Source organism: Equus asinus, chromosome 29, assembly GCF_041296235.1.
Source record: "Equus asinus isolate D_3611 breed Donkey chromosome 29, EquAss-T2T_v2, whole genome shotgun sequence".
Taxonomy (NCBI): domain Eukaryota; kingdom Metazoa; phylum Chordata; class Mammalia; order Perissodactyla; family Equidae; genus Equus; species Equus asinus.
In genome coordinates this window covers 18,022,885-18,040,378 of record NC_091818.1, presented here as the reverse complement: position 1 = coordinate 18,040,378, position 17,494 = coordinate 18,022,885, and the positions used below count along the sequence as shown (strand labels likewise).

The 17,494-nt window shown below is 35.3% G+C and overlaps 1 protein-coding gene across 1 annotated transcript in view; it reads left to right on the top strand.

The window, feature by feature from the left end:
* CCDC7 (coiled-coil domain containing 7) overlaps positions 1-17,494 on the top strand; it is a 432,318-nt gene that overhangs the window by 19,219 nt on the left and 395,605 nt on the right. The window contains exons 4-5 of the mRNA XM_070500835.1: positions 14,345-14,365; positions 14,704-14,736. Of these exons, the coding sequence (XP_070356936.1) occupies positions 14,345-14,365; positions 14,704-14,736 (54 nt within the window). The remainder of the gene's footprint in view (positions 1-14,344; positions 14,366-14,703; positions 14,737-17,494) is intronic.

Genomic DNA, 17,494 nt, shown 5'->3' with positions numbered 1-17,494 from the left:
TTGTCCCTTATTGTGGGATTTCTTTTTATCCAGGTTCCAGATCTCTCTCAGAGGAAATTTTGCCACAGTAGTTTTAGGTTTGTTGTGACTATGGGAGGAGGCAAGTTCAGAATCTTCGTACACTCCTGTCTTCCAAATTCTCCCATTTTTGCTTTAAATATACTTTCTATGTATTTTTCTTTTTCTTCTCTTCTGGGATTCCCTTAATATGTATATTGTTTTATTTTTTACTGGTGTCCTATAAAGCCTATAGGCTTTCATCACCCTTTTTCATTCTTTTTTCTTGTTGCTCCTCTGACTGGATAATTTCAAATGACCTTTATTTTAGTTCACTGATGCTTCTGCCTAGTTACGTCTGCTGTTGAAGCTCTCTATTGAACTCTTTACTTCCGTCATTATATTCTGCAGCTGTAGGATTTCTGTTTTTTTTTTTTCATGGTTTCTATTTCTTTTGTTCATGCATTGTTTTCCTAATTTCATTTAGTTGTGTTTGTTCTTAAAGTTCACTAAACTTCTTTAAGAGAATTATTCCGAATTCTTTGTCAGATAGTTCATTGTTCTCCATTTCTTTAGGGTCAGTTATTGCAGCCTTTTTAGTTTCCTTTGGTGATGTCATATTTATCTAATTTTTTTGTGATCCTTGCTACTTTACATTGGTATCTAGACATTTGAGTAAGTGGCCTCCTCTTCCAGACTTTACAGGTTTGCTTTGGAAGATACAGTCCTTCACCAGTCTGTTCAACTTGGGGCTCTGGATAGGTCAGCTGGTAGCATCCTTGGGCAGGTGGCGCTTGCCACTGGGGTCTATTTTTGGATGAGGTCACTGCCTGAGCTCTGAGGTTGGGGGAATTGCCATTTGCCGGGAACAGCTGGATAGGATTGCTAGCTTGGGTCCCTTCCTTAGCACAGCTGTAGAATGGGCTCCATAGTTGCCTGAATTCTTTGATTGGGCTTCCTAATTGGGTGGAACTGGGTACTATACTCAGCAGTAGGTGGGGTTACGCATTAGCTTCACTATCTGGGTGGGGTAGCAGAGCAGAGCAGTCCCCAAGGCCAGTACAGCTCATTGTTTGGGGACCTGAATCACGCAGAACTGTGCACTAAGTCCCCTGCTCATTCAGGGCCACTGGCTTACCTCTGCAAATGAACAGAGCACATGCCAGGCTCTTTACTCAAGTTGCTAGGATGCTTATCTTTTCAAATACTCTGGCTAGGTTTCCTGATTGTGTTGGGGGCAGCACTCAGCATTAGAGAGGGCTATGAATTAGCTTCCTTGCCCAGGCAGGGCAGCAGAGTAGACTCCAAGGCTGACAGTACCCATTGTTTAGGGTCCTGAATCAGGGAGAGCTGTGGACCAGGTACCCTGGTCAGACAGGGCCACTGTCCTGGCTCTGCTGTTGGGCAGAGCCACTGGCTGGGCTCTCTGCTTGAGTGCTGCTGGGCTATGCACCTTTCCAGGTGTTTCAGCCAGGCTTCCTGATTGAGCAGGGCAGGGGGAGGGGATACATTCAGTAGTAGGTGGAATTGTGAATTAGCTTCCCTCCTCAGGCAGGGCAATGACAAGAGGTGTCTTGGTCTCTGTGGTCCACAGGTTCCAAGGCCAGCAATGCTCATTGTTTAGGGTCCTTAATCAGGCAGAACTGTGCACCAAGTTGTCTGATCAGATGGGGCCACCATCTTGGGTGCTGGTTGGGATTTCCACTTTGATGCTGCTATAAGTAGGGACTCAGTCTGCCATGCTCCAAGTGCTGATTGCTGTCAGCCCCACCCCACTTCTCTGTTGCAATCTGATCTGCAGTAGTTAAGCCCTACAGATTCCCTCCACAATCCCCGTGAGGTGAGACCTCACTGGGTCTCCTGGGAAGCGACCCAAGATGCTGGGGGAGCTGAATGTCCACCTTGGGCTCTCTTTCTTACTGGAGGAACCATAGGCCCATGGGTGCCCTCTTGGTGTGGCACTGTGCCAGCCTGGGGAGGGATGATGTGGTCAGAGTGAAGCTGCTCTTCTTACCCTTCTAATGAAGTCCTACTTGGTCTCTGTGGTCCAGAGGTGTGCTTCAGCCTCACCCCTGTGTTCTAGGATCTTCACAATGATGTTATGGATAGTTCTTGATTGGTGTTTTTGTGAGGGGGACTGAAGTCAGAAATGACCTATGTTGCCGTCTTGATGGTATCCCTCTTCTATATCCACATTTTGTTTATACATTCATCTGTTGGTGGACATTTGGGATATTTATACTTTTTGGCTATTGTGAATTGTGCTACTGTGAACATTTGTGTATAAGTACTTGTTTGAATACCTGTTTTCAATTCTTTTGATATATACTTAGGAATGGACTTGCTGGGTTATATAGTAATTCTATGTCTAACTTTGAGGAACTACTTTTGTTAGTTTGCTAGAGCTTCCATAAAAAAAAAAATCACAAACTACGTGGCTTAAACAACAGAAATTTATTTTCTCATAGTTCTGGAGGCTGGAAGTCAAATATCGAGGTGCAAGCAGGATTGGTTTCCTCTGGGGCCTCTCTCCTTGGCTTGTTGACGGCTGCCCTCTTGCTGCTGCTTCACATGGTCATCACTCCGTGTGCCTCTGGTGTCTCTCTCTCTTAGAGGAAGATCAGTCATATTGGATTAAGGCCTCACCCTAATGGCCTCCTTTTATCTTAATCACCTCTTAAGGACCTTATCACCAAATACATTTTCAGATACTAGGGACTGGGACTTCAACATATGAATTTTGATGGGACACATTTTAGTCCATAATGTTATCAAGCTTTTTCCACAGTGACTACACCATTTTACGTTCCCAATGGTGATGTACAAGAGTTCCATTTTCTCCACATTATCACCAATATTTGTTATTTTCTGTTTTTTTTTCATTATGGCCATCCTAGTGGATATAAGTAAAGTGATACCTCATTGTGGTTTTGATTTTTATTTCCCTACTGACGAATGATACTAATGATCATGTTCTTGTTGATTCTTTGTATATTTTCTTTGGAGAAATGTCTATTCAGTCCTTTCCTTGTATTTTAATTGGATTATATATCTTTTTACTATTGAGCTGTAAGGGCACTTTATATATTCGGGATACAAATCCCTCATCAGATACATGATTTGCAAATATTTTTTACTATTCTGTAGATTGTCTTTAAGTTTTGGTAATATTCTTTGATCCACAAAAGTTTTAATTTTGCTGAAGTCCAATTTATCTGTTTTTTCTTTCATTGCTTGAGCTTTTGGTGTCATGTCTAAGACTCCATTGCCAAAACTAAGATCATGAATATTTACCCATATGTTTTCTTTTAACAATTTAATAGTTTTATCTCTCACATTTAGATCTTTTTCCTGTTTTGAGTGCATTTTAGTATAAGGCATGAAATAGGGGTGCAACTTCATTGTTTTGCATGAGTATTTCCAGTTGTCCCAGTGCCATTTTTTGAAGAAACTCTTCTTTCCCCACTTTTCTTGGCACTTTTGTTGAAATCAGTTGACTGTAAATATATGACTTTATTTCCATGCTCTCATTTCTGTTCCTTTGATGTGTGTATATCTATCCTTACACAAATACTAAACTTTTCTGACTTACTGTAACTTTGTAGTAAATTTTGAAATGGGGAACTGTGAATCTTTGTTCTTTTTTTTGTGTGTGAGGAAGATTGGCCCTGAGCTAACATCTGTTGCTGGTATTCCTCTTTTTTGGCTTGAGGAAGATTGTTGCTGAGCTGGCATCTGTGCCAATCTTCCTCTATTTTATGTAGGATGCTGCCACAGTGTGGCTTGATGAGTGGTGCTGGGTCCGTGCCTGGAATCTGAACCTGTGAACCCTGGGCTTCCAAAGTGGAGTATGCCAACTTAACCACTATGCCACCAGGCTGGCCCCCTCTTTGTTCTTTTTAAGCATTATTTTGCCTTTTGCAATTCCATATGAATTTTAGGATTGGCTTTTCCATGTTTGCAAAGAAGCCTGTTGAGATTTTGATAGGAATTGAATCTGTAGATCAACTGGGGAAGTATTGCCATCTTGACAATATTAAGTCTTCCAATCCAGAACACGAGACATCTTTCCATTTATTTAGTGTTTAATTTCTTTTAGCAACATTTTGTAGTTTTCAGTGTACAAAGATTGCAACTCCTTGGTTAAAATTATTTCTAAGTATTTTATTTTTTTGATGCTATTGTAATGGGAATTGTTTTGTTAATTTTATTTTCAGATTGTTCATTGCTAGTGTATAGAAATACAACTGATTTTGCATCTGGCAACTTTACTGAATTTATTAGCTCTAATCTTTTTTGATGTGGATTAGCTAGGATTTTATGTACATAAGATCATGTCGTTTGTGACTAGAGATAGTTTTACTTCTTCCTTCCCAATTTGGATGCCTTTTGTTTCTTTTTCTTGCCCAATTGCTCTGGCTAGAACTTCTAGTTCAGTGTTGAACAGAAGTGCTAAAGTGGGCATCCTTATCTTGTTCCTGAACTTAAGGGAAGATTTTTCAGCCCTTCACCATTTAAGTATGATGTTAGCTGTGGTATTTTCATAAATGCCGTTTATCATGCTGAGGAAGTTTTTCCTATTCATAGTTTGTTGCATGTTTTTATTTTTTGTTTTTCATCATGAAATTGTGTTGGATTTTGTCAAATGTGCTTTCCACTCAACTGAGATGACCATGTGTTTTTTTTCCTTCGTTTTATTAATGTGATGTATTATATTGATTGATTTTTGTGTGTTGAACCACCCTTACATTCCAGGAATAAATCTCACTTGGTCATGATGTATAATCATTTTAATCTGCTGCTTAATTTGATTTGCTATTATTTAGTGAGGATTTTTGCACCTATATTCATAAGAGATATTGGTCTGTAGTTATGCTCTGATGTCTTTGCCTGGCCTTGCTATCAGAGCTGGCCACATAGAATGAGTTAGGAATTGTTTCCTCCTCTTCTGTTTTTGGGAAGAATTTGAAAAGAATTGGTATCAGTTCTTTAAATGTTTTGTGGAATTCACCAGTGAAGCCATCTTCTCCTGGGATTTTCTTTGTTGGGAGGTTTTTGATTACTTATTTATTATCTTTACTTGTTAGAGGTCTGGTCAGATTTTCTATTTCTTCTTACATCAATTTTGGTATTTTATGTGTTTCTAGGAATTTTTCCATTTCATCTGGGTTATCTAATTTGTTGCCATACAATTGTTCATAGTGTTCTCTTATAATACTTTTTTATTTCTTTAAGGTCAGTAGTAATGTCTCATTTTTGATTTTAGTAATTTGAATCTTCCCCTTTTTCTTAGTCAGTTTAGCTGAAGGTTTGCCAATTTTTTTTATTTAAGTATAATTGACATATAACATTATATTAGTTTCAGGTGTACAACATAATTGGATATTTGTATATATTGTAAAATGATCACCAAATAAGTCTAGTTGACATCCATCACTATCCTTAGTTGCACAATTTTTTTTCTTGTGATGTGAACTTTTAAGATTTACTCTTTTAGCAACTTACAAATATGCAATACAGTATTATTAACTGTAGTCACCATACTCTACATTACATCCCCATGACTTATTTATTTTATAACTAGAAGTTTGTATGTTTTGACCTTCTTCACCCATTTTCCTCTTCTCCCACCCCCTACCTTTGGCAACCACAATATATTTGATCTATGAGCTTGGTTTTTGGTTTTATTTTGTTTTTGCTACCACATATAAGTGAGATCATACAATATTTGTCTTTCTCTGTCTGACTCGTTTCACCTAGCATAATGCCCTCAAGGTTCATCCATGTTGTCACAAATGTCAAGATTTCATTCTTTTTTTTAGCTGAATGATATTCCATTATATGTGTATACACACACACGTATACTACATTTTCTTTATCCACTCATCCATTGATGGACACTTACATTGTTTCCATATCTTGGCTATTGTAAATAATGCTGCATTGAACATGGAGTTGTGTATATCTTTTTGAGTCAGTGTTTTCATTTTCTTCAGATAAATACCCAGAAGTGGAATTGCTGGATCATATGATAGTTCTATTTTTAATTTTTGATGAATTTCTGTACTGTTTTCCATAGTGGCTGCACCAGTTTACATTACTATCAACAGTGCACAAGGGTTCCTGTTTCTCCACATCCTTGTCAACACATCTCTTGTCTTTTTTGTTTTGTTTTTTCTTTTGGTTAGGAAGAATGGCTCTGAGCTAACACCTGTAGCCAATCTTCCTCTTTTTGCTTGAGGAAGAGTGGCCCTGAGTTGACATCTGTGCCTATCTTCCTCTATTTTGTATGTGGGACACCTTCACAGCATGGCTTGATGAGTGGTGTAGGTCCTCGCCCAGGATCTGAACCTATGACCGTGGGCCACCGAGGCAGACTGTGCTGATCTTAACCACTACACTACCAGGCTGGACCCTCTCTTGCCTTATTCTTTTTTTTTAGGAATATTAGCCGTGAGCTAACATCTGCCACCAATCCTCCTCTTTTTGCTGAGGAAGATTGGCCCTGAGCTAACATCTGTGCCTATTGTATATTATTTGCTTCTCTATTGTAAGTTAATTAATCATATATATGTGGGTTTATTTCTTGGTCTCTATTCTGTTCTATTGATCTATATGTCTGTTTTTATATCAATACCATGCTATTTTGATTACTATAGCTTTGTAATATAGTTTGAAATAAGGGAGTGTGATGGTTTCTTCTTTCTCAAGATGTCTCTGGCCATTGGAATTTTGACAGAGATTTGATTGAATCTGTAGATTAATTTGGGTAGTCTGGACATTTTAAGAGTATTAATTCTTCCAATTCATGAGCACAGAATATCTTTCCATTTGTTTGTGTCTTCTTCAATTTGTTTCATCAGTGTCTTAAGGTTTTCCAATTTTGTTGATCTTTTCAAAGAACCAACTATTGGTTACATCAATTCTCTCTATTGATCTTCTAGTTTCTGTTTCATTTATCTATAAGCTTTATTTTTCTTTTCCTACCTTTGGGTTTAATTTACTTCTCTTTTTATACTTCTTTCAGGTATAAAGTTAAGTTATTGGTGTGAGATCTTTCTTCTTTGAATGTAGGCATTTACAGCTATACAATTTCCTCTAGACACTGCTTTTGCTGCAGCCCTTAAATTGTGGTAGGTTATGCTTTTATTCTCATTAATCTCTAAATATTTTCTGATTTTTCCCTTGTGATGTCCTCTTTCTCTCATTAGTTGGTTAAGAGTCTGTTTAATTTTCACATATTTGTGAATTTTTGTTTTTCTTTTGTTGTTGAGCCCTACCTTTATTCCATTGTGGTCAGAGAAGATACTTTGTATTATTTAGATCTTTTACATGTATTGAGACTTGTTTTGTGATTAAACATATTGTCTATCCTGGAGCATATTCCATGTCCACTTGAGAAGAATGTGTATTCTGTTGTTGGGTGGAGTGTTCTACATATATCCGTTGGTCTCAGTTGGTCTAGTATTGCTCAAGTCCTTTAATTCCCTGTTGTTCTTCTATCTGGATATTCTTTCTATATTGAAAGTGGGGTATTGACTTCTATGAATATTATTGTAGAAGTGTCTTTTTCTTACTTCAATTCTGTCTTGTTTGCTTCATATATTTGTGACTGTTGTTTGCAGCATATATAAATGTTATATCTTTTTGATGAATTGACCCTTTTCAATATATAATGTCAATCTTTGTCTCTTGTAATAGTTTTTGACTTAAATACAGTTATGTCTGATATTTTTATCACCATGCTAGCTTTTTTTGGTTACTATTTGCGTAGAATATCTTTATCTGTCCTTTTACTTTCAACCTATTTGTGTCTGGATCCAGAATGAGTCTCTTGTAGACAACATATAGTTAGATCATCAAAAAAGCCAATTCTGTCAATCTCTGCTTTTTGCTTGCAGAGTTTAATCTATATTTAAAGTAACTACCTATCATGGAGGATATATTTCTGCCATTTTGCTATTTTTTTCCTGTATGTCATACTTTCTTTTTTCTTTTTTCCTCATTTCCTCCATTAATTCCTTCTGTTTGGCTTAATTGATTTTTTTTGGTAGTATACTGTTTTGATTCTTTTCTTATTTCCCTTTTTTATATATTTTAAATTATTTATTTAGTGGTTACCTTAGGGTTACAACCAGCATTGTGAACTTATAATAGTATACTTTGAATTAATACTAAGTCTACTTCAAAACCATACAAAATATCTGTTTTTATATAGCTTCATCCTTTCCCTTTTAGTTATTTGTCATAAATTGGATCTTTATACATTGTGTGCTCAATTACATAGATTTATAATTATTGCTTTATACTTTTGTCTTTCCTATCACATAGAAAAAATAGGATTTAAAAACCAAAAATACACTATTTTTTGCATTTAATATTTAACTACATGGTTATCTCTGACAAAGTTTTTATTTCTTCATATGGCTTTGAGTTACTGTTTACTGTCCTTTCATTTTAGCATTTCTTGTATGGCAAATCTTCCAGAGATGAACTTTTAAAAAGTCTGGGAATGTCTTAAATTCCCCTTCATTTTTGAAAGATATATAATTCTTGGTATATAGTTTTCTTCATTAATTGCATTAAAAATATGCCATTCCACTACCTGTTGGCTTCTATGATTTCTGAGGAGAAGTCAGCTATTAATTTTATTGACGCACCCTTGTACAGAATGTATCACTTCTCTCTTGCTGTGTTCAAGATTTTCTATTTGGCTTTCAACAGTTTGATTATAATGTGTCTTGGTATGAATCTTTTTGTATTTATTCTACTAGGATTTTTATATGTAGATCCATATCTTTTATCAAATTTGGAGAGTTTTCAGTCATTATTTCTTCAAATATTCTTTCTGCTCCCTTTTCTCTCTCCTCTCCTGGGACCTCTGTTATGTCTCTGTTGATATGCTTTACTATATTCCATAGGTCTCTTAGGCTCTGTTCCTTTTTTATCCCTTTGTTTTTCTTTCTTCTTCTTAGACTGGATAATTTCAATTGACCTGTCTTTAAATTCACTGATTCTTTCTTTTGCCTACTCAAATCTGCTGTTCTCTAGTGAAATTTTTGTTTAGATTGTTACTCTCTTTGTTCAGTTATTGAATTTTTCATTTCTAGAATTTGGTTCCTTTTTATAATTTCTATATCTTTATTGATATTTGTTGAAATACTGTTCCTTGTTTCCTTCAATTCCTTGTGTATGATTTCCTTTAGCTCTTTGAGCATATTTAAGACAGTAGATTTAAAATTTTTATCTATTAAGTCCAATGTATGAGCTTCCTCAGGGACAGTGTCTGTTTATTTTTTCCTATGAATAAGCCATAGTTTCTTGTTTCATTGAATGCTTCATTATTTTTTTTTATAAACTAGACATTTTGAATATTATAATGTGGTAACTCTGGACATCAGATTGTTTCCTCTCTCAAACTTTGTTTTTATTTCTTGCTGTGAGTTCTGGTTGTTTGTTTAGTACTTTTATAAACTATTATTTTTTTAATAGACTTTGTTTTTTAGAGCAATTTTATGTTCTCCACAAAATTGTGCAGATAGTACAGAGAGTTCTCATATACCTCCTATCCCCACACATGCACAGCTTCCCCTACTATCAACATCTTACACCAAAGTGGTATGTTTTTTATGATCTATGAACCTGTATTGACAAATCTTTATCACTCAAAGCCTATAGTTTACTTAAGGGTTCCTCTTGGTGTTGTACATTCTATGGGTTTGAACTAATATATAATGGCATGTATCTGCAATTATAGTATCATACACTGCCCTAAAAATCATCTGTGCCCCACTTTTAACCCCTCTACCCACCTCCAGTCCCTGGCGGCCACTGATCTTTTTACATCTTCCTAGTTTTCCTTTTCCAGAATTTCATACAGTTCGAATCATACATGATGTAGCTTCTTTGGATTGGCTTCTTTCACTTTGTAATATAGATTTAAGATTCCTCCATGTCTTTTCTTGAATTAATAGCTCATTTTTTTAGTGCAGAATAATAATCCATTGTATAGTTGTACCAGTATGTTTATCCATTCACTTACTGAATGACATCTGGGTTGCTTCCCAGTTTTAACAATTATGAATAAAGCTGCTATAAATTTCTGTCGGCAGGTTTTTGTATGGACATAAGTTTTCGACTCATTTGAGTAAACACCAAGAAGCACAATTGCTAGATCATATGGTAAGGGTATGTTTAGTTTTTAAAGAAACCCCTAAAAACTCCCCCTCCCTACTCTGCAGTTTTTAACTCTCAAACTTGTCTACACTGAGCCTCCAGAAATTCATCGTTTACAGTTTAGATTTTCCTGTCCTCCTACTGGTTCTGCTGGATGTTTGGTCTCCCCAATTTCTGCTCTAGTAATTTGTAACTCTAAGTATAGCCTGTCTGTCTCTCCAATGTTAGGGGCCATGGTTTGCCTCAACTCTGTGGTGGATCTAAGAAGAGTTGTTGATTTTCAGTTTGTTCAACTTTTTACTTATTGTTAGGACAGAGTGATGAATGCAGGCTCCTTCCATGCCAGAGTGGAAACCAGAAGTCTATACTATTTATTTTTGAAGTCTGTATTCTTTGTTGTATTTCCTCTCTCAAGTCTCTGTTCCTATAACTTGTGGTTAGCTAATGGGTTTGACAGAGATTGCCTTGAATTATTAGAGCCACAAAAAAATTAAGAAGAGGAGAAAAAAATATTCTCCTGGTCTTTGAAGATTGGCTCTTTGTTGGGTACTCTTTCAAAGCTTACCAGGCTGTTTATAACTCTGCCTTAGCCTTCATTTTCTGGTTTCACTGAGCTAAAGATCAGCCAGAGGTGAAAGTTTAATATATATTCAGATATTTTCTGAGCATGAGTTCTGCTCTGGGCAAGTATGTGGCTTACTTAATTCCTGCTAATACATGGGAGGTTTTCAGACCCTTATTTTTCAAAGTAACTCTCTCTCTAGCTTTTTGTCCTAGGCTTTGACATGTATATTGTTTGCCACAACCATATTCTTTTTCTTCAGGGAACAGTGTCTTTTCATTTTTCTTTCAGTGTTTTTGAGAAATGCCCTTTACTTAGCCGGTTTTCTGCTTTGAGAGACTTCTAAGTTAGATGAAACAAAGACAAAAGCTGCAGGTCCTTCAGGAAATGTCCAGACAGGTCAAAACAGACAACATAATTCCTTGGGAATAGGTCCACTCTGTTTCCTCTGGAACCACATACCCACTCCATGAATGGAGGCTGCCATCTTTACGACTGCCCGTGTACTGGGAGTGGGGTGGGTGTGGCAAGGCTCTTAAAATGCCACAAAATTCTCCTATGGTATTTAAGCTGCATTTTTCTTGCTCCAGCCTTATTTGGTTCCTGTAAAGCCTTGACCATTTTCTAGAGTTTTGACAAAGTTGACTGTGACAATTTTTGCTCTTTCTTTTTTGGTGTTTCTGTGGAGGATAGACCCTTGGAGTTCCCTATTCCTCCATTTTTGCTGTCATCACTCCCTAAATACCTTAGTACATTTTTGGGGGTGCAAATTTACAACTGATTCTGAATTTTATATAGAAGTTCAGTGGACCAAGAATAACGAAGTGAGTTCTGAAGAAAAATGGATGAGTGAGAGGACTTGATCTAACAGATATCAAGATTAATTATAAAGCTATGTTAATTATAATTGTGTGCTTTTGGTGCAAGGCTAGATAGACCAACGGAATTGAATAAAGGCTCAGAAATAGACCCTTCCATACAAAGAAAATTTTATTGGCAGAGCCATGTATAATAAATGTCTCTGGGACAATTGGTTATTTATAACGTAAAACCCAAAAGTTGATCCTACTTTAGAGTATATACAAAAGTCATTTTCTGATGGATTAAAAACCTAAATGTAATAGAAGAAACAATAACATATTTGGAAACAAATATAGGAGGCTGTCTTTATAACCTGGAGCAAAGAATGAATACAAAACAAAATATGTCATAAAAGGAAAGATTGATAAATTCAATTATATTAAAATTAAAACCTCTGTTGTGTAAAAAACTCATAAAGAGAGGTGCAAGAGAAGTTTCAAATAGGGGGACATATTCGGTTTGCATATAACTGACAAAGGATTATCCACAATATATAGATAACATTTGCCTATCAATAAGTATAAGATAAACAATGCAAAATGTTCCAAGGAAATAAAAAAGCATTTCACAGAGGAGGAAATACAAAGAGCCCATAAATACATCAAAATATATTCTCTGCTTTTAGTAATTTTTAGTAACCAGGGGATGTGATTATGGCTTGTTAACATCATAGAAAAAATAAAATGTTTGTTTTAAACAAGGTTTTATAAAACCTTTCCATTCAGTGCGCATTTCCTTCTAGTACTTCCCTGTATTGTTCTACCTTCCCAAACAGTCCTCTTGAAAAAAATTCCTATACTTATGTTCATTTTTCTCGTGTTCATCTATACTTCACTTTGACTTTTGCCCCCAAAGTCCGTTGAACTATCCCTCTAATGATAGTAATAACCCCCGTGGTGTTACATTCATTGTACACCTTTCTAGACTCCTCAGCAAATTTGACATTGTTGACCATTTTGTTTTTCTTAAAATGCTCTTCTCTTGGCTTCTATGACTGTGGCTAATGGCTATGGCTAGTATACCTATCTGGAATGTTAGTTTCAGATGTTATTACTTTTTAAAAAAAATATTATGCCATCTTCTCTTTAAGAAACTTTTTATAACAACCACATTAAATGCCAGCTCCATTAACAACAATTTTTTAGAGTAGGGTACTTACTGGATAATTTACTTATTATTTTTTCTTGTGTTCATTTTTCTAAGGTTAATGTTTTGTTTTGCTATGTTAGAATGTATGATGAGATAGTTTCTAAATCTTTAAATTTCTGAAAATAGTTTCATTTTGGCTTACACAAATGATAATATCTTTAGAATAGAGGTTTAATATTTTCTCTAGGAACTTTATAGATGTTGCTTCAGAGTTTTGTAGAGGTTTCTCTTTCTATTTAGTGTTATTTGTCTAATGTGGGTTTTCCTCACGTCTGGTCATTTTTCATTTTCTGCTTATTTTTATCAATAATTTTCTAGATTGAGCAGTACCAGTAACTGATGATGTGGGTTTCCTCAGTAGTTGAGAGCTGTTTAAATAGTTTATGAACTCTGGCTACAATGAGTGGATGAATTGATATATACTAGCATTTCCCATCATCTTCTGAGATAGGAAAGGAGGTTTTGAGAACCTTGGAATATCTCTTGATAGAGGAAAGAATGACTTTATTCCAAGGTAGTGTGCCTTAGTGGACATTACTTTCTAAATCATTATATAGCTGAAAATGTTTTCCTTTAGACATGGACATTAATTTGCTTTGGCATGTTTTCTTAACTGTCTCAGCCCTTTTTGCTCAGACTTAAGCTTTTTTAATATTTAGCGCAGTGATTCTCAAACTTCAGCATGCCGAGAAATCAATGGGAGGGCTAGTTAAAACGCAAGTTGCTGGCCCTACTCCCAGATTTTTTGATTCAGTAAGCTGAGCTTGGGCCTGAGAATATGCATTGCTAACAAATATGGTTGTTTAGGTGATGCTGATGCCATTTGTTTTGGGATCACACTTTTCGAACTATTCCTCTAGAATTAGTGTTGCAGAAGAGAAATTTTAGACCAGCCTGATTTTTCAGTTAAGTAAGTTTTTTTCCTGCCTGAATGCATGAAGTAATGTTTTTCTTTAATAATGTAATTCACATCTTTTTTCTGGATGTGATAGAGTGAGTTTGTTTGTTTTGTGGCAAATGTAATAACTTTAACATTACATTTTCTAAGTGGTAAATATTAGTGTTTTGGACTGTGTGATTGGTTTTGCATATTTAGTTTCTCTCTCAATCTCCCAAACCAGTTCTTTGCATTTTCCATTAAAAATATCAAGCAGTAGTATGGTTTTTATATCTTGATTTTTAGGCCCTTTAGCAGAGCAACGTTATATTGAAGAGGTAATGATGGTAAGACATAGTGCTTTTCGTTATGGTACTCTCAGCTATATGGAAAAAAAACAATGCTTTTCTGAGGGGAATTTAAATTTTATTCCTTACCTATATTAAGAAAACATATGAAATCATATATGTGACTTATTTTAAGTCTCAATATAGATCTATAAGGATGTAATTTTTTTTCCAGAACTAAGTTGTCTAATGCAAGATCTACTAAAACTCTATCTGTAAATGTTAAAATATCATTTTGGATTATAAACTTATAGTTTTATTTTAGTAACTTGTGCATTTTTGTGATTGAGAATTGCAAAAGACAAATATTTTGTCATAAAATACATTGTGAAGAATTTTATTTTTAACTGTTTTAATTAAAACTTTGTTTTCCAGATTTTGGAATCTCTTTTTAAGGTATGTTTAATATATTGCAGTTTAAGCCTACTAAAATTTAATACATAAATGCATATAAATGAAGAAGAGGTTTCTAAATTTTGAAGAAGTAACAAGAACTCTCAAACTTGCTGTTATCTATATTTAAAAATTTTATGTTCCAGTTGCATGTTACATTAGCCCCATTCTGAACCCTAGGATAAATGAGGTTTGGTTCAGGACTAATATTTGAAAGACAAGGATTCCCACACATGCACATAAACACACACACACACACACATGTGTGTGTACCCATTTATTTCACTGCAGAAATTTAACCTGTCAATAACTATTTTTTTTCTGTTCCTTTTTTATTTAAGTGGTTTCAGCGACAGGTCAATCAGATGGAAGAGGTAAGTAAAACAGTTCTCAGTTGTTAATTAAACTAATATTTTGTCTCATTTGAAAACTAATTTGAAGTATAAGTTACAAGTTTTTGAGTATCTTGGTTATAATCTTTTGATTTAGGTAGAGAAAGAATACACGGGTGATTTACATACTACATTCTTGTATACATCTGGTATGCTCTGAGTTTGACACATTGTCTCCTAAAATTGATTAGTGGAAATTTCGTTATTATTCTTTCCCTGATATATTTTTACTCATAAAATTATATATATATATTTAAATTTAATGTTATTTTAGTGCTATTTTTTGTACTTTGGATTTTCAGGTGCTTTTCCACCAGTTTGAGAAAGACTGGTCTCTAACCTTAGGGGATTTTAATTCTGTTTTGAAAAAGACTTTATGTGTGCTGTTAAAATAGCAGAATGATTTCCAGGGTAGCTTCAGTGATTTATAGAATTATTCTAGTTCTCCCTTGGTTATACTTACAGTTTAGCCCAATTAAACACTCCTGAAGCCCAGGTACTTTAAATTAAAGAGATTCATATATTTAGGATATAAAATTAAAGAGTAAAAATAGAAATTGTAACTGTCTTATAGCACCTTTTGTTATTTTACCTCTGGCCTCAGAGTAGAAGACTGTCATGGCGTATACACTCCTTGCTTTAGGATAGATATGGCTGACAATGGGAGAGTGTTGTAGTTCTTTCTTGACTGTAGTAGATTGGTCATTATCTTTCCAGAGAAGTAGGATTGGAGTGAAGTCCACCACTCCCCCGCACTCTTGTAAAATGTGTACCTCTTTGCAACCTGGGCAATTCTGCTTACCTTCTGCCTTCTTATTTTCATCTACCAACCTCGTTAATCTATTTTATTCATGGATTTATCTCACTCTCTTCTTTTCACACTTTTTCCTGTCAATGTGCAAGATCCATCCAAAATCCTGGCCTCTCAGTTATTTTACTTCCTCATTTCCGAAGCTCTAGTGCCCATCTTTACCTCTGGCCCCCACTTCAGTCACACTCTGGATCTTATCATTAACCAAATTGCGTTATTTTAAAAATTACTAATTCAGGCAACTCATTCTTGAACTGCAGATTTCTGTCTTTCCAATTATTACTTTAATTTCTGCTCTGGCCACTCTTTGACTTCATCAAGACCACCAGTTCATTTATTCCTATATCTTCTTGCAGTCTTTTTACTCATCTTCCTTTTCAGCCTGGAGACTATGTACTTTATTGCAGTGAATTTCTTAACTTCCTAATCTCCTTTACCTCTTGCTTTTTTCATTGCACTTGTCTAACAAAACTTAACACTGAATAAATGCAATTATCTATTCTTTGGGCCTAGAGCGTAGCTGTGAAACATTGCTGAAGGAAGTGACACAATAAGTCAGACACAATTACTCTAAATACTGCCTGGCAATTCTATTGCGTTTCTGAAATGAATTTCAACCCTTTTCAGCCATCATCTCAATGCCTCCACCCCCTGTCTCATTTTCATCTTCACTCTCACCCATTCACTTGAAATGCTTGAAATACAAGCCGCTGGTTAGAATGCCTTCAATTACTGCTGCCAAACGAAAAGTTATTTACATCTGTACTCATTCTATCTTCCTTTCCTCTTGTTAAACAGAGATACTGTTCCACCTTCTGCATAAGACTCATTCTTTACCTCTGTTTTGAATCTTGTCTCCTCTTATCTTAATAAATTTGATTAATCATTCTCTCTTATATATTAAATTTTTCCAATTCAGTTGTGTCCTTCCTTTCAAAATTTTTTTAATTTAATTTTTTTTAATTGCAGTAATATTGGATTATAACATTATATAGCTTTCGGATGTACATCATAATATATTTCGAATTCTGTGTAGATTACATCATGTTCACTGCCCCAAAACTAATTATAGTCCATCCCCTCACATGTGAGCCTAATCGCCCCTTTTGCCCTCCCCTCCTTCCCCCATGGTAACCACCAATGCAATCTGCATTGCTATGTGTTTGTTTGTCGTTGTTTTTGTCTTCTACTTATGAGTGAGATCATATGGTATTTGACTTTCTCCCTCTGACTTATTTCACTCAGCATAATACCCTCAAGGTCCATCCATGTTGTCACAAATGGCCAGATTTCATAATTTCTTATGGCTGAGTAGTGTTCCATTGTGTATAAATGTCACATCTTCTTTATCCATTCATCCCTTCTTGGGCACCTAGGTTGCTTCCAAGTCTTGGCTATTGTGTATAATGCTGCAATGAGCATGGGGGTGCAGGTATCTTTATGCTCAATTTTTTAACTATGCTATTGTCTCTTTAATTTGATGCTACATTCCCCTCCAGTTATAGGCTTATTTCTCTTTTGCCTTTCATAACCAATTTTTAAAAACTATTTTGTATGCAGATTTACTCACATGAAGGAAATCGTTAGTGGATTATTTTCAGGGAATAAATGCAAAAATCAAGATTTATAAAAGAGAAGAGAGAAAAAAACTTGTAGATAGTTTAGGCACAATGAAACTGGTTGAATTATCTTTTGAAAAAGTGTTTGTCAACTGATAAATTGGCACCTAGTGAAGAGGATAATCTGGACATTCTTTCTTTGAAAGAGCCAACTAGGAATATCAAATGAAACAGAGTTGTTTATAGATTTTCTGTAAAACCTTAACAGTTGAGCTGAGGACCATAATTTACAGGTTTAGAACTAATTTACTGTATACTCTGTTCTTATTTCCAAAGCATTTCTCAGCCTACCCAGACTGGATTGTGTTCT